This window comes from Rhinatrema bivittatum, chromosome 2, assembly GCF_901001135.1.
Source record: "Rhinatrema bivittatum chromosome 2, aRhiBiv1.1, whole genome shotgun sequence".
Taxonomy (NCBI): Eukaryota; Metazoa; Chordata; class Amphibia; order Gymnophiona; family Rhinatrematidae; genus Rhinatrema; species Rhinatrema bivittatum.
In genome coordinates, this window is record NC_042616.1 from 445,594,398 (window position 1) to 445,608,955 (window position 14,558).

A 14,558-nucleotide genomic window follows, 5' to 3' on the forward strand; every position below is an offset into this window, starting at 1 on the left:
AGCCTAACAATTCTAGTCTGAAGGAGAAGGATGAACAGAAGGACTCAACTTGAAGTAGATCAACAACAGGACAAAGCTTGAAGACATGTACCACATCTCAGTAAAGCAATACCTTGTAGCAGTATGTTTCAAGAGGTAGTCAGCACATCTTGAAATGTGTGAGGAGCAGCACCAGTCAAAGCTTAAACTCTAGTTTCCGTGTTGCAAGTCATAAAAGTTCAGAATTTAATTACTTTAAAAAAAAAAAAAACCTATAAAAAAATAATTCGCCTCATACCAGGATTGATAAGAGTCGGGCATATACTGTCGGAACTCCCTCAGGCTCTCTTAAAGAAATTTAGATATCTGTATTTCATTTGTTTGTATTTATTTTCATCTTTACAAGGGCAGTTCAAGGTGAAGTACAATAATAGCAATAATTAACAAAAGTATAAAATAAACAGGCAATACAAATACAGTTAAAGCCAAATGTCATAAAAGTATTATAAAGTACATGTTATGAGCAGTGCCCCTAGGCTTCTGGAGAAACTGCATAATTAGCCTGTTGCTGAATAACTTACAACCTGAAGCTGCCCCACCTTCTTATTCAGTCATTTGAAGAAAGCAAGGACTCACTCTCGCAGTCCGAAGCAATAATTTGTGTTAAAACTGTGCGCTGAAATCCAGCACACAGTTTAACACAGTTAACTTTTTTTTTTTTTAAACTCCCCATGCAGTAAGTTAAAAAATGAGGTGCTCAGGCCTGGATTTAAACACAGGCAATATAGGAAATTGCCTAGGGGCACCAAATTTTGAAAGTTAAAGAGAAGCCAGCTTCTGCTTGCCTCCACAGTTTCACCCATTGCCATGGCAACTGCGTATAGGCACCACAATCTTAAATCCGGCCCTGGATATGCTAATGCATCGAGAGTTAAAATGTGCATTCAGCTTGGACTGACTCAGGAGGGGAGTGGGGTGAGGGAGCCACCACTGGAATGGTCAAGCCGATAACAGCCTAGTGGTACAGTACAGTAAGTACATGCTGTGGAGTAGGCAAAAAAAAAGTTTTCTCTCAGGCCAGCCAGATAACCGGATAAAGTTCATACTTATCTGGCTAAGTGTGGCAGTTGGATGAATACTGATTTATCTGGGTTAGTAACAGCAAACCTCGGCCAATGGGTTTAAAAAAAAGATTTGGATAAGTTCCTAGAGGAAAAATCCATAAACTGCTATTAATTAATAAGCAGTAGTAGCTTGAGATTTATTTAATGGTTGGGTATTTGCCAGGTACTTGTGACATAGATTGGTCTCTGTTGGAAACAGGATGCTGGGCTTGACAGACCCTTGGTCTGATCCAGTATGGCAATTCTTATGTTCTTTGTACTTACCTGGATAAATCTGTATTTATCTGGCCAACCTTGGAAATTTTTTATTTTTTTTTTTTGCCTATCCATTGCTACATAGCAATGTTGCAAACTTTAATCCACCTCTGACCAGAGGTAGTTTTCAGCATTAAAAAAAAATGTGAATTCAACCAGTGCATTGGGAGGACATATTTAATGTCCTCATAAGCATGGAGTTTCCATGTGAGGATGCTGAGCTGCCCACACATTTTTGAACACTTGCTTTGAGAGTGCAAATCTCCTTGCTGTATCGGCAATGAGGTTTACAATCACAAAATGTGTGTTTTAAGATCAGCTAAAGCTGTGCTTTCAGGTGAACGCGCCTTTCTGCATCGGCGTGAGTAGCCCCTACCCTCACAGGCAACTTGGAGGGGGAGAGGAGTGAGGATGAGGCTGGAGTAGACAGCAGAGAGAAGACCAAAGGCACTCTGCTCTTGAATCCAGCCCCCCTCCCCCCCTGCTCTGACGGGAACAGGAGGGCAGGAGTGAGGTTGAAGTGGACAGGAACAGTTGTTACAATGTTTGATTCCTCAAAGATCTATTAAAAGAAACCAAAAATTATTTTTTTATGTAATTCCTGGACAGCGTGATGTCCCCTTAGAAGAATCTCCTCTTTATACAAAAAAAATCTTGCACCGTTTTTCAAAGCCTGGAGGTGTTCTGGAAGTCTGTAACTGCTGGTATCCAGCAGCTGGCAGAGGGGGCTTTTAATTGCACTTCATAGAAACTTTAATGAGTGGCACTACTGCTGACAAGTTGCAAACTTGTGCTACCTCAACCCCCTTCTGTATCTGTTACCATGTGTCCAATGTACGCGCATACAATTTTCTGTGTAATTAACAGCATGACAGACTGCTGATGGTGAGGACATTTTTACCATACATAAGCTCCCATACTTTGAAAGATGAGGACTTTCTCAAGGAAATGCAAAAAAATTCAAATCAAAAGTAACACTTCACAGTCAGATGAATTTTCAAAATTTTACATGCATAAAAATTAGCATATATGTGCGAAACTAGCCTCTATTGTTTATCCTCCCAGTCTGTAACTTATGCATTACTTGATAGTCTATTTTTGGTATTTGGTAAATTTTTTATTTATATATAGTTTCCATTGTTTTTAAACAATATGTAAAGGTTTTCAATAATATGACTTGCATTGAGAATGATGTAAAATGTCATGCAAAATTATGCAAATCTGCTAACTTTTGCTGTAGAATCTAGAAAAATCTACCGCAGGAAACCCAGGGCATTGACAGATGACAAGCTATTAGGAAGTTTGCAGGAGGATTGAGTAGAATGAGGATAGAGAAGAAGCACTATTTTATTTATAAATAAAGGCTGGGGAGTGATGCTAAATTCTCAAAATAAAAATGTACTGTTTATGAAAATGCCCTTTTATTTAAGCTGAATAAAGTAGTGGGGTTTCCATGTTGGTCCACTTAGATATCTAGAAATAACAGTCCACAAACAATGTAGCCCCCTTCATCAATGTAGCTCTCAAAAGCTATTTAGAAATGTATTAGTCCAATAGAAAGGTATCTCAACTTGTTAACCTTTATTTTTATGTATTTCAAAATGCAAAATGTATTATGCTTAATTTGCACACTAAAAAAGTAGTATTTTGATGAATATATTTTCACTGGTATTTGAGAATGACAGATAAGCTTAGAATTGAGAATGAAACTGCAGAGAGGTGACTACCCAAGCTTGTGTGGGTGCCAGAGAGAGGGAGCCTATATAAGGAGATTGTGAAGGAGTGTGTGTGAATGAAAAAGGGATCGTGTGTATGTGAGGGTGCTAGCCTGTGCGAAGGGATTGTGTATGTGTGAGAGGGAGCCTGTGTGAAGGGGTGCGTGAGAGAGAGAGTCATAGGTAGCCTGTGTGAGGATGTATGTGTGAGAGAGAAAGGGAGCCTGCAGGTGTGTATGCAAGAGAAGGACCCTGTATGAGGAGATGTGTGTGTTGCGAGAGTGTGAGGGGAGCCTGTATGAGGGTGTGTGTATGTGTACTAGAGAGAGGGAGCATGTGTGTGTGAGAGAGGGAGGGGCAGAGGGAGCCTGTGTGAGGGGCAGAACTGAGAATGGGTCAAACTCTGGGAGGTGGCGATAGTGGAAGGGGTTGAGCCTAGAGGTGGAGGAGTTGGGGCCTGAGAGGGCAAAGTGGCCAGGGTAGTAGGGAGAGCAAGTCGAAGGGACACTCTCACAGCAAATTTCTATGAAAATTCTGCTCAAAATATTTAAAATTCTGATCTTTAAGTAATAACTTTTTTGTATTAATTTAAAATGTAATTACTTAAAGACTGTCATGTACATTGTGTTATTTTGATCAATATAAAGTTTGCAGAATTTTAAGTGTTTGTGCACAGAATTTTAAATTGTTTTTGTGCAGAATTCCCCCAGGAGTAATCTTCCCCTTTGCCCTGCTTGTCTCTTACCCTGCTCCCTTTTGTCCAGTCCTTGAGGAATCCCAGCTGTCTTTCACAAATCCATAAAAACTCTTTGCGTACCTAGAGAAGGACCACCTCCAAATTCAGGGCTATATATCCAAGCGTGCATCAGTTTCTTGAGTAGTGCGTTCCCATCGTGCCTACAGTAAGGGTCACGTTTGTAGACTAAACTAGGCACCCCATGAATCAGTCTAATAATATAAACAGTAATTGATGTATTCTTGAAAATGCTAGCATCACTCAACATTCCCTGAGGCAGGTCAGAATCCAGGTCTGGAAGAGGCGTTAGCATCAGACTGATTCTGAGCTTTCCCTCTGCCCTGCATGTCCTTGAAAAACTGGAGATGTGTGTGCAAAACAAAACCAACTTGTCCTCTTGCAGGCTGTAATGTTAGGCATCGTGCAGGCAGGTGTGAGGGGTATGGTATATGGGAGTGTAATTGCCTAATGCTCTCCATTTTGAAATCCATATTTTGATTTTAAATCCTTTTTGGTTATTAGGAAACATTTTGGAAGTGTTTTAGGGCAATAGCTATTTTTAAATAGCTCTCCAAACACTTTCACTGTTCACTGAGCGAAGAAATATTTCCTATGACAATTTCTCTTCACTCATCCTCGTCACCCAGCAAACTTCCATTTTACTTTTTCCTTGTTGGAGTTTGGGTGAAAAGTGTTGCTTGTCCCCCACCCCCGGTAAGTCGAAGGTTTGGTTTCCTAATAGTGGTTACAACATGTCTCCAGGACAGCATTAATTTCTCGCGTTTCCAGTTTTCATGGCTTCTTATTTTCCTGTAGTTTTACAGCTGTTTGACTGTAGGTACTTGATCAGATTGCTGTTGGCGACCCCTCCTAAACACAGAGCCTTTGGCTCATGCTCTTGTGTGTGCCAGCAAAATCCTGTTAGGTGATCCTGCTGTCAGCTTGTTGATCAGGAGTCCAGATCCAATAAATGCACGACACAAAGGGACACAGTAACACAGCAAATGATGGCAGACAAGGACCGATTTTGGCCCATGCGGTCTACCCAGTCGTCTTCCTCCCTGGTTCTCTGCCCCCTTTGGGTAGATGAGTCTCTGAATTCTCATACTTAAACCAACCCTGGCCCCATCCATATCTTTTACTCCCTCCCTCCATACTTTTCCCACCGCTGTCCTCTGTCTCTGTTTCAGACATGCTCATTGATATTAGGATTAGAACTGTGGCTGCTCAGTTCAGGTAACCTCGGCCTTCTCATGGACCTAATGCCCCTGTGACACTAATGGCTTCAACCCTCAACATGGTCGCTCTGTGCTGGTTACCACAACTTTCTTGGAAGCCTAATGTTTTTAGGGTGTAATAGCAGCTGTCCCATATAGGCAATGAAAACATGAAATTTTGCTGTGGATTCCTACCTGCAAGATGAGAAAATTCTGCCCTGAGAAATAGCCACCTTTTGAAGCTACTCTTACCGTCCAGAGGCTGCATCCATTAATGGGTGTCACTTTACTTTTTATTTCTTCATCTTGCATGTGATGGATGGAGCTACTTTAGTTGGGAGTCCTCGAGCCTGAGGCCTGCGGTGGTTAAAGCTCCCAGGAGGGAGGGAATCTCAGCCATCTAGTGGCATGTACCAAGCTCTCTGGAGAGAGTTGCAGTCCATTTCTTACCAGACGACTGTTGCTCTGATAACTTGGAAGCGATAGATATTTTAAAATGTTTAAGGGGTGGAGTCCCAGGTAACCATGATGGAAACTAAGGTAGATTTCTATTTTGGATGCTCAAAGGCGCAAGAGGAGTCTGCTGCTAAAAGATAAGCATATGCCTAGATAAATACAAATGCCTATGTGTCATAGGTGTATCATGAACACAATGTACTTATCTCAGCACTCATAGAACAATATCAAAATGTTAAATTAGTATGCATTAGAACAGGGGTAGGCAGCTCAAGCCCTGGAGTGCCTCCAGCAAATCTTGTTTTCAGGGCATCCCCAATGAATATGTATGCAATCTATTTGCATATAGTAGAGCATGCAATACCTCATGCATATTCATTGGGGATATCCTGAAAACTCCAGGAAAGAGGTTGCCTACCTCTGCATTAGAGGAGGAGGGGCAGAAAAGTGATTTGAAATAACTGAAGAGACAGGGTTTCTGATCAGTGTTGGAGGTTTGTGGTCTTAACTGTCTTGAAGGATATCTGTAAAACGTATGCCTAGTTTTAATGCAATGAGTTTTTGTTTTTTTTCCTTCTGTATATCAGAGAGATCATCGACAACACTGGCAAAGAGAATGGGATAGATATTATTATGGAAGACAGAACCTATCATTTGGTTGCAGAGTCCCCTGAGGATGCAAGGTAAGCACGTGCTGTCCATCCTGCCAGTGATCCTTTTGATTCACACTGCAAAGCTAGCAGGCCTGTGGCGCCATATATAAAGGGCTGATACATTAGCTAATGTATTGGTGTTTGCCTGGAGGGGTTGTATCTGTGTCTCTTGGAACATCTTGAGACCTTCAGCATGTGCCATTTGTAAGGACCTTGCTGTTGCTGCTACCACCCTGGCAAGGCATGGCACATGCCCCTGGAGTAGAAGAAACTTAGCCCCCAGCGACATAGATGAAAGGTAAATATCTACATCTAGCTGAGGAGAGGCTAATGTGGAGTACAGGAACGAGATGATACTTGCTGGAATGAATTTTGTTTGGAATGTGTGGTTTTGCAGAACAACATAAAAGAAAAAAATAAGACTAAATAAGCAAAACGTTCCCAAGGATATCGGGCAGCTGAGCGAGTTATGGGCTATTCATGTCTTGTCTCACGTATCTCTTACCTTTATCCAAAATACTTGCAGGAAGCAGCCAGTTCTGTGTGTTGTCAGTAAACACAGCCCACGTTTTCAGAGAAAGCCGTGGCATTATTTTGGCAGTTATCTCTCTACCTTTGCCATCTTGCCCTATTTCCTTACCCAGCAGACTCCTGCTTTCCTCCAGCTATCATGCTTTAAGATCTACAGCACCAGATCCTGATGATAATGTAATAAAGTGTCAGTGTTGATAACTACATACTACTTTTACAGATAGCAGGTTAATAACTTTTCATTAAACTTTATAAAACTGATCGCCAGTATGTGTGTCCTGGCAGCAAGAGTGAACAGCTGCATTTGTGGCAGGTCAGGAGTTAGAGGAACAAATTTGAACTCCAGTTTGTTCGGAGACTTTAAGGCATTAGGAGCTGGTCTGTGCTGTAATGTAAATAGGATACATGGGATGGACTTCCTGTAAAACACCAGGTTTCAAGTCTCCTCTCCGTGTACAGATGAAATTGACCGTTGAGGCAGCCCACAGCTTCAAGCAATATACTCTGTGCTCCCCTCAGAGGCTCTGCTCGTGCCTCGGGATCACAGTTTCCTTCCACCAACCTCCTTAGCAGTGCATAAGTGCCATAACACATCAGGTCAGGAGGGAACACTCAGTTCTTGCTGCCCTCCCCCAGATACAGAAAAGGAAACATTTAAACAAAACAAAAAAAAAAGTTTCTATTTTAGAGTAGAGAGAGGAAGGATTGTGGAGACACACAGTAGATACAATCCATGATTTTAAGGGCTAATTAATTTGGTAACGGTCCTTGAAGAATATAAGGCAATTACCCACATGCTTTACACCAGTTTTCAAAGACAGCATGTGCAGAAACTTTCCCTTTTGAAAATCACCCCACTAAAACAACTTAGCGCGTTTTCACCAGTTAATACTGCACAGAATTACGTTCAGGGGAAAAAAATGCCCACATACTTTTAAAAATGCAAGTAAGTGCAAACCCTGCCCCCAGGAACGCCTCTGCACGCTGCGGGGTAAAAAGTATGCACATGCAGGCCGTATGAGGTTAAGGTCACCGGCATATTGGGCAAGGCAGTTTTGTACCGTTTTACTCCTGGAGTAGCTTTGAAAATGACCCTCGCTAAGGTTAAGAGAAGATGCAGCTCTTTGAGACATAACTTTCCAATCCAAAGAGCTGGAGTGCTGCCACGCTGAAGAGAGAAAACAGCTGGACTGCTTGCCTTTTTATTTATTTATTTATCTCTCTCATGTCCTAGGCAGGGTATGGTAAAACCGTTTATAAAAATAACATTCTTGCATACTCATTCAGTAAAAAAAAACAGCAACAGAACTACAGCTCCTCCATCAGCACCTTGTTTCTCACTACTAATTTCATTATCTGTGTGGAATGCCTCTGTGAATAGGAAAGCTTTTACTTTTTTTTCCCTCCTAAATATCTTAATACCTGGTTCCACCCTTAACTCATCTGGTAATGAGCTCCAAATCATTGGCCATCTGACTGTAAAAGTTAATTTTGCTACTTTACACAAATACATGACGTACTGAAGGGGACATCCAGCAGATTTTTTTTTTTCTCCCCTGCAATTGCAATTGTACATAACGGAATATAAATTTTCAGTAATGAGCTGATGCTGGACTGCGCCCCTGCATTAAATGCTATATGGATCAGAATAAGCATCTTAAACTTGATGCATCACAAAACTGGCAACCGGATGTAGCTGGTATAATATAAGAGTGATATGATTGCTATGACAGGCCCTGACCAAGTCGCACGCAGCAGCTTTTTGCACTACTTGTAAACGCTTTTAAAGCTGAGACTGGCAGACTGATGTACATGGCATTGCAATAATTTTAGTCCTGTAATTACAAAAACCTGCAACACTGCATGAAAATCTTCTCTATCAAATTTTGTTTCACCCCTCCCCCCCCCCATACAATTTTTTATTTTTTTTTTAAATTAGAGCAATGAGTTTTTCTAAAGTAATACAAGGAAAACACAATTCTTAGTCTGCTTGTATCTTAAACTCCAGTTCCTGCCTGCTGTCCTGACACTTTTTTCGGGAACCCTCACCAGATAGATGTGGCGGAAATTTGGCCTGAGTTTTGGAATTTGGGAGACTCCTACCAAATTTCAGACCAGTAGGCTCACAGAGCAAGTAATGCATCAGAACTGACACAACAGCAGCATTAGGCACTTTGCGCTGACAAAATACACCTAAAATTAGTACAAGCTTTTTTTTTTTTTTTTGAGTTAACTTAGACCAAACCTTAAACTTGCACCTCCTATGATCCATCCGGAATTTGCCCAGCACCAGTTTGAGAACCCTTGATCTATCAGATGGATGCTTAGTGAAAGTGCCACAAGCAAGCTTCCACTCTCCAGCAGGTTTCAGCCTACATTACCAATAGGGCTTAAGGTTCAGAGAAGAGTTTAGCTGATGCACAGATAGCATTTGTACACAGAGCAAGGGTGCTGGAAGCCTGGGTTCACACCCTGCTGTGACTGCTCAGGATTCATTGATTTAACATTTTCTTTTTTAGAATTGTGGTTTCTCCCCTGGTAAGACTAGCATAATGTGAGTAGAAAAATGTACAAGCTTGTTTTAGGCACAGATGTTTGTGACCCACAGAATAACATTTTTTAGGCTACTGAATAAACATCTAAGACCCAGAGAACTGGTTATAGTGCAAGGAGGCTCCTTATTTTTTTTTTCTTTAGGAGGGCAGTACCTGACTCCTCTACCTCTTCTCTCTGCAGCCAGTGGTTCAGTGTGATGAGCCAGGTCCACATGTCCACAGAGCAAGAGATACGGGAGATGCATGATGAGCAGGCAAACCCACAGAACGCCGTGGTAAGACTTTTTGTTTACTTTTGGCTTTCCTTAAAGAATTGTAGCCGCTGTGCTGCTGGTAAGTACGGCGTGTCTCTATGCAGGAGAGGTTATGCCAGGGAGTGACCCAGATATTTTGATTCCTTGGACTGGGAGAACCGTGGGAGATGAAGGGGAAATCGCATAGGCCTTATTGTTCTCTAAGTGCACCTTGTTGGCCTGCCAAGAGCATCTTTCTAACCTGGATAAGCAGGATGGCTGGCTGTCCTGTTCACCAGAAGGCTTCTTGGATGTACAGAGGAGGGGGAAGACTGCTCTCCATGTTCAAAGCTAATAAATCTGTAACTGCTTTGGCTGTGTTTCCTTTCACCTGGTTACAAAGGAGGAAGCCTTTCTATGAAGGAAGTTATCCACAGGTACGGTAATGCAGAGGTTCTCTGGGGGTTGGGCTGTTGCAAGGATGGGTCTGGGGAGTAGGGTTTTCAACTCATGAAAATAGCTTTTTGTTAGTCTTTCAGATTTTTACTGACCACCTAACTTTATTTTTAATGCTGCATATTTTACTATCAACGTTTTGTGGACAGCTAGACTTACTATGCCAAGATTCATCCATTTCAGCACCGGGATCTGGGATATAGTCCCCTAACTGCCAAGTACTGCAGTTTCCCAGAACTTGAGCCCATGGCACCAGAGACTAAGCCCATCACTCGTGAAATTTGTGCTGACATGACATTTTTACAGAAGCGTTTTTATAAAGTAAATACACTTCCCAGCAGTTGACAACTCTGCTAGGGGAGAGGGTAATCAAAAGATAAATCCAAAGTATCACACTGTCTTAAAGGTATGTTGTTTTTTTTAAGCTGGTTTTTGAGTACTCTCTATCCACTTTGGTTCTCAGAATATCTGAAATGAATATGCATGAGATAGATTTGCATAAAGAGAAGGCAATGCATGCATTTTCATTGTGGATATCCTGAAAATTAGACTGTCTAGTGACTACTCCCTCAGTGGAAGGTGCAGTCTTTTCTGCAACGCCAGCCAGTCCCTATGACAAATTGCATCCCTGAGTTGTATTTTTACTAATGGATTTGGAAAGTGTTCCAATAGTAAATTCCGAATCAAAAAATAAGCAGAAGTTCCCCAAACCACAGTATAATTCGAGCGTGTTTTGTGTAAACTTATCTTAAGAAAGAATATCTCCCTGTTTCTCTCTTTCATCTTTACATTTTATCCCATAGGGCACACTGGATGTAGGACTGATTGATTCTGTTTGTGCTTCTGACAACCCAGATAGGTAAGTTCAAATGTAACTCGTGTTCTCAGCAATTGATTTGGGAAGGTTATTTGTTTCAGCGAGTTTGAATGCAAGATTGGGGGAGGAGAGAAAATGCACTTCCTCCAGAGTCAGTTACATTCTCCCTCCTGTTGGGAAAAAATTATTTTTTTTCCCACTTTCTTTCTCAAAATATTCATTCGCTCTCATCTTCCAAAAGAGATGCGCAAACAGGTCAAAAACAAAAAGCACACTGTCAGAAGGTAACGTAACCTACTAAGACTGTAAAAAGAAGAAAAAAAAAGAGCATATTCACAGCAGGTGCTTTTAAAGCCAGTTGCTTTTTAATTCTAATTTCAGTCTTTTACAAATAGCTGAACAGTTTGAAACCAGGAGATCATTTCAATGGGATGTGAAGGAACTTGTATGAGAAAAAAAATCATCCCTCCTGGTCTTAAGAAATCTTTGCAATCTCATGGATTAGCCTAACAATAAAAGCATTTGTAAAACCAGTAACCACCTGGTGCTCATAGGTTTTGACAAGCTGCCTTTGTATCTTTGAGTAGTTGGCTACAAATGCCAAATGAAGACGTTTTCCATCTGAAACCACACTTCCCTGTACGTACCCAGATCAGTCCAGACTCCTGGGTTTTGCCTCCCTTCCAGCAGATGCAGACAGAGAAAGTTTTGCAGCTATTGCCACAAAATTCAAACCTTAAAACAATTAAAACCACTTCTAAACTCATCCAACTTCAGAATGGTATTGCAACTACTAATCTTTGCTAACATCGATTATTACAACTCTCACTTGCTTGGCTTACCAACCGCCACCATTCATCCATTACAAATTTTACAAAACACTACAGCCAGAATCCTAACTGGAACCAAGAAACATGACCATCCTACTCCTATTTTAATATCATTGCATTGGTTACCGGTTAAGTATCAAATAGAATACATAAGTCTATACATCCTACATAAAATCATAAATGGAGATCAAACTGACTGGCTCAATGCCGCCATTCGACTTCACAATTCACAACACAATCTTCGCTCTGCCAATCAAGGTCTTCTTTCCATCCCCTCTGTACAATCTGCTCACCTATGTTAAGTAAGAGATCATGCACTGTCATTGTCAGGCCCAAAAATCTGGAATTCCCTCCCTACAGAGTTACGACACTAATCAGAATTAAACATTTTCAGAAAGGAGGTAAAAACATGGTTATTTATGAAGGCCTATCAGGATGCAGCATAAGTCATGATCAATCATGTTATTCAACACTGCCCGCTTTATTTCATTATTTTTCAATATTATTACTTTAATCTATTTATATTGTTCTGTTTGATAATTTATTGTTTTAATTCTTAGGCTGATGCTACTTTCATGCTTTTGCTTTTATTTTTTTATTACTAAACTGTATTGTATTTATTATTTTATTTTTTTCACAAAATTATGTAAACTGTTGTGATGGTCCTCAAATGCCGGTATATAAAATCATTAAATAACTGTGTGCCACCTGCAGTTCATCAGTATTTCTGTCTCCAGCAGATAGAGGTGTAAAACCTGCTGTTCTGTACCTGAGTTTTTCAAAAAAGAAAAGAAAGAAGGTAAAATAGAAAGAAGTGGATTTTTAGCTTCAAAAAGAGAAGGTGTTTCTCCTCCCAGGAGGATGGCAGGTCCTGGTGGGACCATCCCTCCTGGTTGCAGGGCAGGATGAGCAGCGGTTGGGAACCCTAATTTCCTCAGTGAATCTTGCTGGAGGTGATAGCTGGTGGTCCAGTTTCCTCACCTATAGGAGTATTGAAGGAAGCTTCTGCCACCCTTCATACAGGAAAATGTTTTCTTAATTCTCTTATAAAGTTTAAAAAAAAAAAGAGAAGCCTGAAAGAGAAACATTATATGCAGGGGCCTTGTTTTCTTTCAGCTCTCCCTGTCGGCGGTGGCAGAGGAAGGTAAGCCTTCAGTTGGTTCCGGTCTTTTGCGGCTCTCCCCCCTTCCTTCTCTCCGGGCATGTGCCAAGCAGTCTGGGTCGGACCAAGCCATGCCACGAGGGAATTGCTGTGCTGCGTGTAGTGAGCACAGCTCATGTTTTTCGAGGGCTGGCCGATGCTCCCAATGCTTCTCCGGGGTGGGGAGGGCTCATCGGGATGGGCTGCAGCGGCATCATTGAGGCAGCATGGACCTGGCATGTAGCAGGCTGCGTTGGAAGAGGCTGCCAATCCGTTCCTGCTCAGCGGTGGATGCCTCTGCTTGGCATTTACAAAAAGGACCATCATTCCAGTAGCTGGCACTGCAGCTCTGAAGGATTTGAGGACCAGAAGCTCGAGGTGCACCTTAAGAAGATATTTGAGGTGTCTGCTCTGGATATATGTGCTGCAGTGTATAGCATTTTTTTGCTTTGGACTAGCTTGAGGTGGGTGCAGCAATAACAAGGTAACAGGATTCGAAACAGGTGGAACGCTTAGAGGCAGCGGTCGCCTATGGGGCAGATGCCTTGTATGACCTCATCCGCACTTCTTCCAGGACGATGTCCAAGGTCTCAGCTAGGAGGCTTCTTTGGTTGTGGAATTGGTCAGCGGATGTTTCATCAAAGGCTCAACTGAGAGCTTTGCCTTTTAAGGGCAAGCTCCTTTTTGGAGAAGAATTGGAGCAGCTGATAAAGCATCTGGGAGATGACAAAGTGCACAGGCTACCGGAGGACAAGTCCAAAGGATCAAAAGAATTTCTTCCTGTGCACTCCCGATTTCGAGGACAGAGGCATTTTTGACAAAACAGAGCTCCAGGTGCTGGCCAGAAGCAGACTTTGGGGAAGTCGCAGTTCTGGAACCAGTCATTTCGTGGACATCGGCCTAACAGAGGGCTTTAGCCAAGGGAGTGGCAGAGCCAAAACTACACAATGAGGCAAGGCCAGCCCACTCCTCAGTCCCGGTCATTGGGGGGTCATTTGACTCAATTTTACGAGGAGTGGGTCAAAATCACTTGGACCAGTGGGTTCTAAGCGTCATAGGATAAGGTTATGCTTTAGAATTTGCTCGGCCGCTAAGGAGCCTGTTCATGGTATCTCCTCACCGGAAAAGAAACTGATCGTGCAGCAGACCATCCAGCAACTGCAAATGCCTGGGAGCCATCATTCCCATCCCCGAGGAGGAACATGGCATTTGTTATTCCATTTATTTTGTGGTTCCAAAGAAGGAAGGAACTTTTCATCCAGTTCTGGATTTAAAGAAGGTGAATGTAGCTCACAAGGTACCCCTAGTTCCAAATGGAGACTCTGCGGTCTGTCATAACTGTGGTACGAAGCAGAGAGTTCTTGCCTTCCTTGGATCTACACATAGGAATTCGCCCAGACCATCAGACATATCTCCGGTTTATGATCTTTGGGAGGCATTTTCAATTTTGCGCTCTCCATTCAGGCTAGCAGCGGCCCTGAGGACCTTCACCAAGGTGATGGTGGTGGCAGCAGCCCTCAGAAAGGAGGGAGTGCTGGCTCATCCATATCTGAACGACTGGCTCATCCGGGCAAAGTCGGAGGAAGTTTGCAGACAGGTGGTGGCAGTGGTGTTGCACCACTTGAGATCCTTGGGCTGGATAGTGAATCTGTTCAAGAACCATCTTTCTCTGTCACAGGTTCTGGAGTTTTTGGGCATAAGCTTCGATACCCAAATAAGAAAAGTATTTCTCAAGTTTGTAACCTATTGGAGGCCCAAGTGCCCGGGTTCTGGGATTACTTTGAAGGTCCTCTGTTCCATGGCATCTACCCTGGAGCTGATCCCATGGGCATTTGCTCATATGAGACCTCTACAGAATGC

The 14,558-nt window shown here is 42.3% G+C and overlaps 1 protein-coding gene across 2 annotated transcripts in view; it reads left to right on the top strand.

The window, feature by feature from the left end:
* MYO10 (myosin X) overlaps positions 1-14,558 on the top strand; it is a 434,555-nt gene that overhangs the window by 383,314 nt on the left and 36,683 nt on the right. For both annotated transcript variants that reach the window (XM_029590330.1, XM_029590331.1), the window contains exons 28-30: positions 6,070-6,165; positions 9,403-9,496; positions 10,714-10,769. In XM_029590330.1, the coding sequence (XP_029446190.1) occupies positions 6,070-6,165; positions 9,403-9,496; positions 10,714-10,769 (246 nt within the window). The remainder of the gene's footprint in view (positions 1-6,069; positions 6,166-9,402; positions 9,497-10,713; positions 10,770-14,558) is intronic.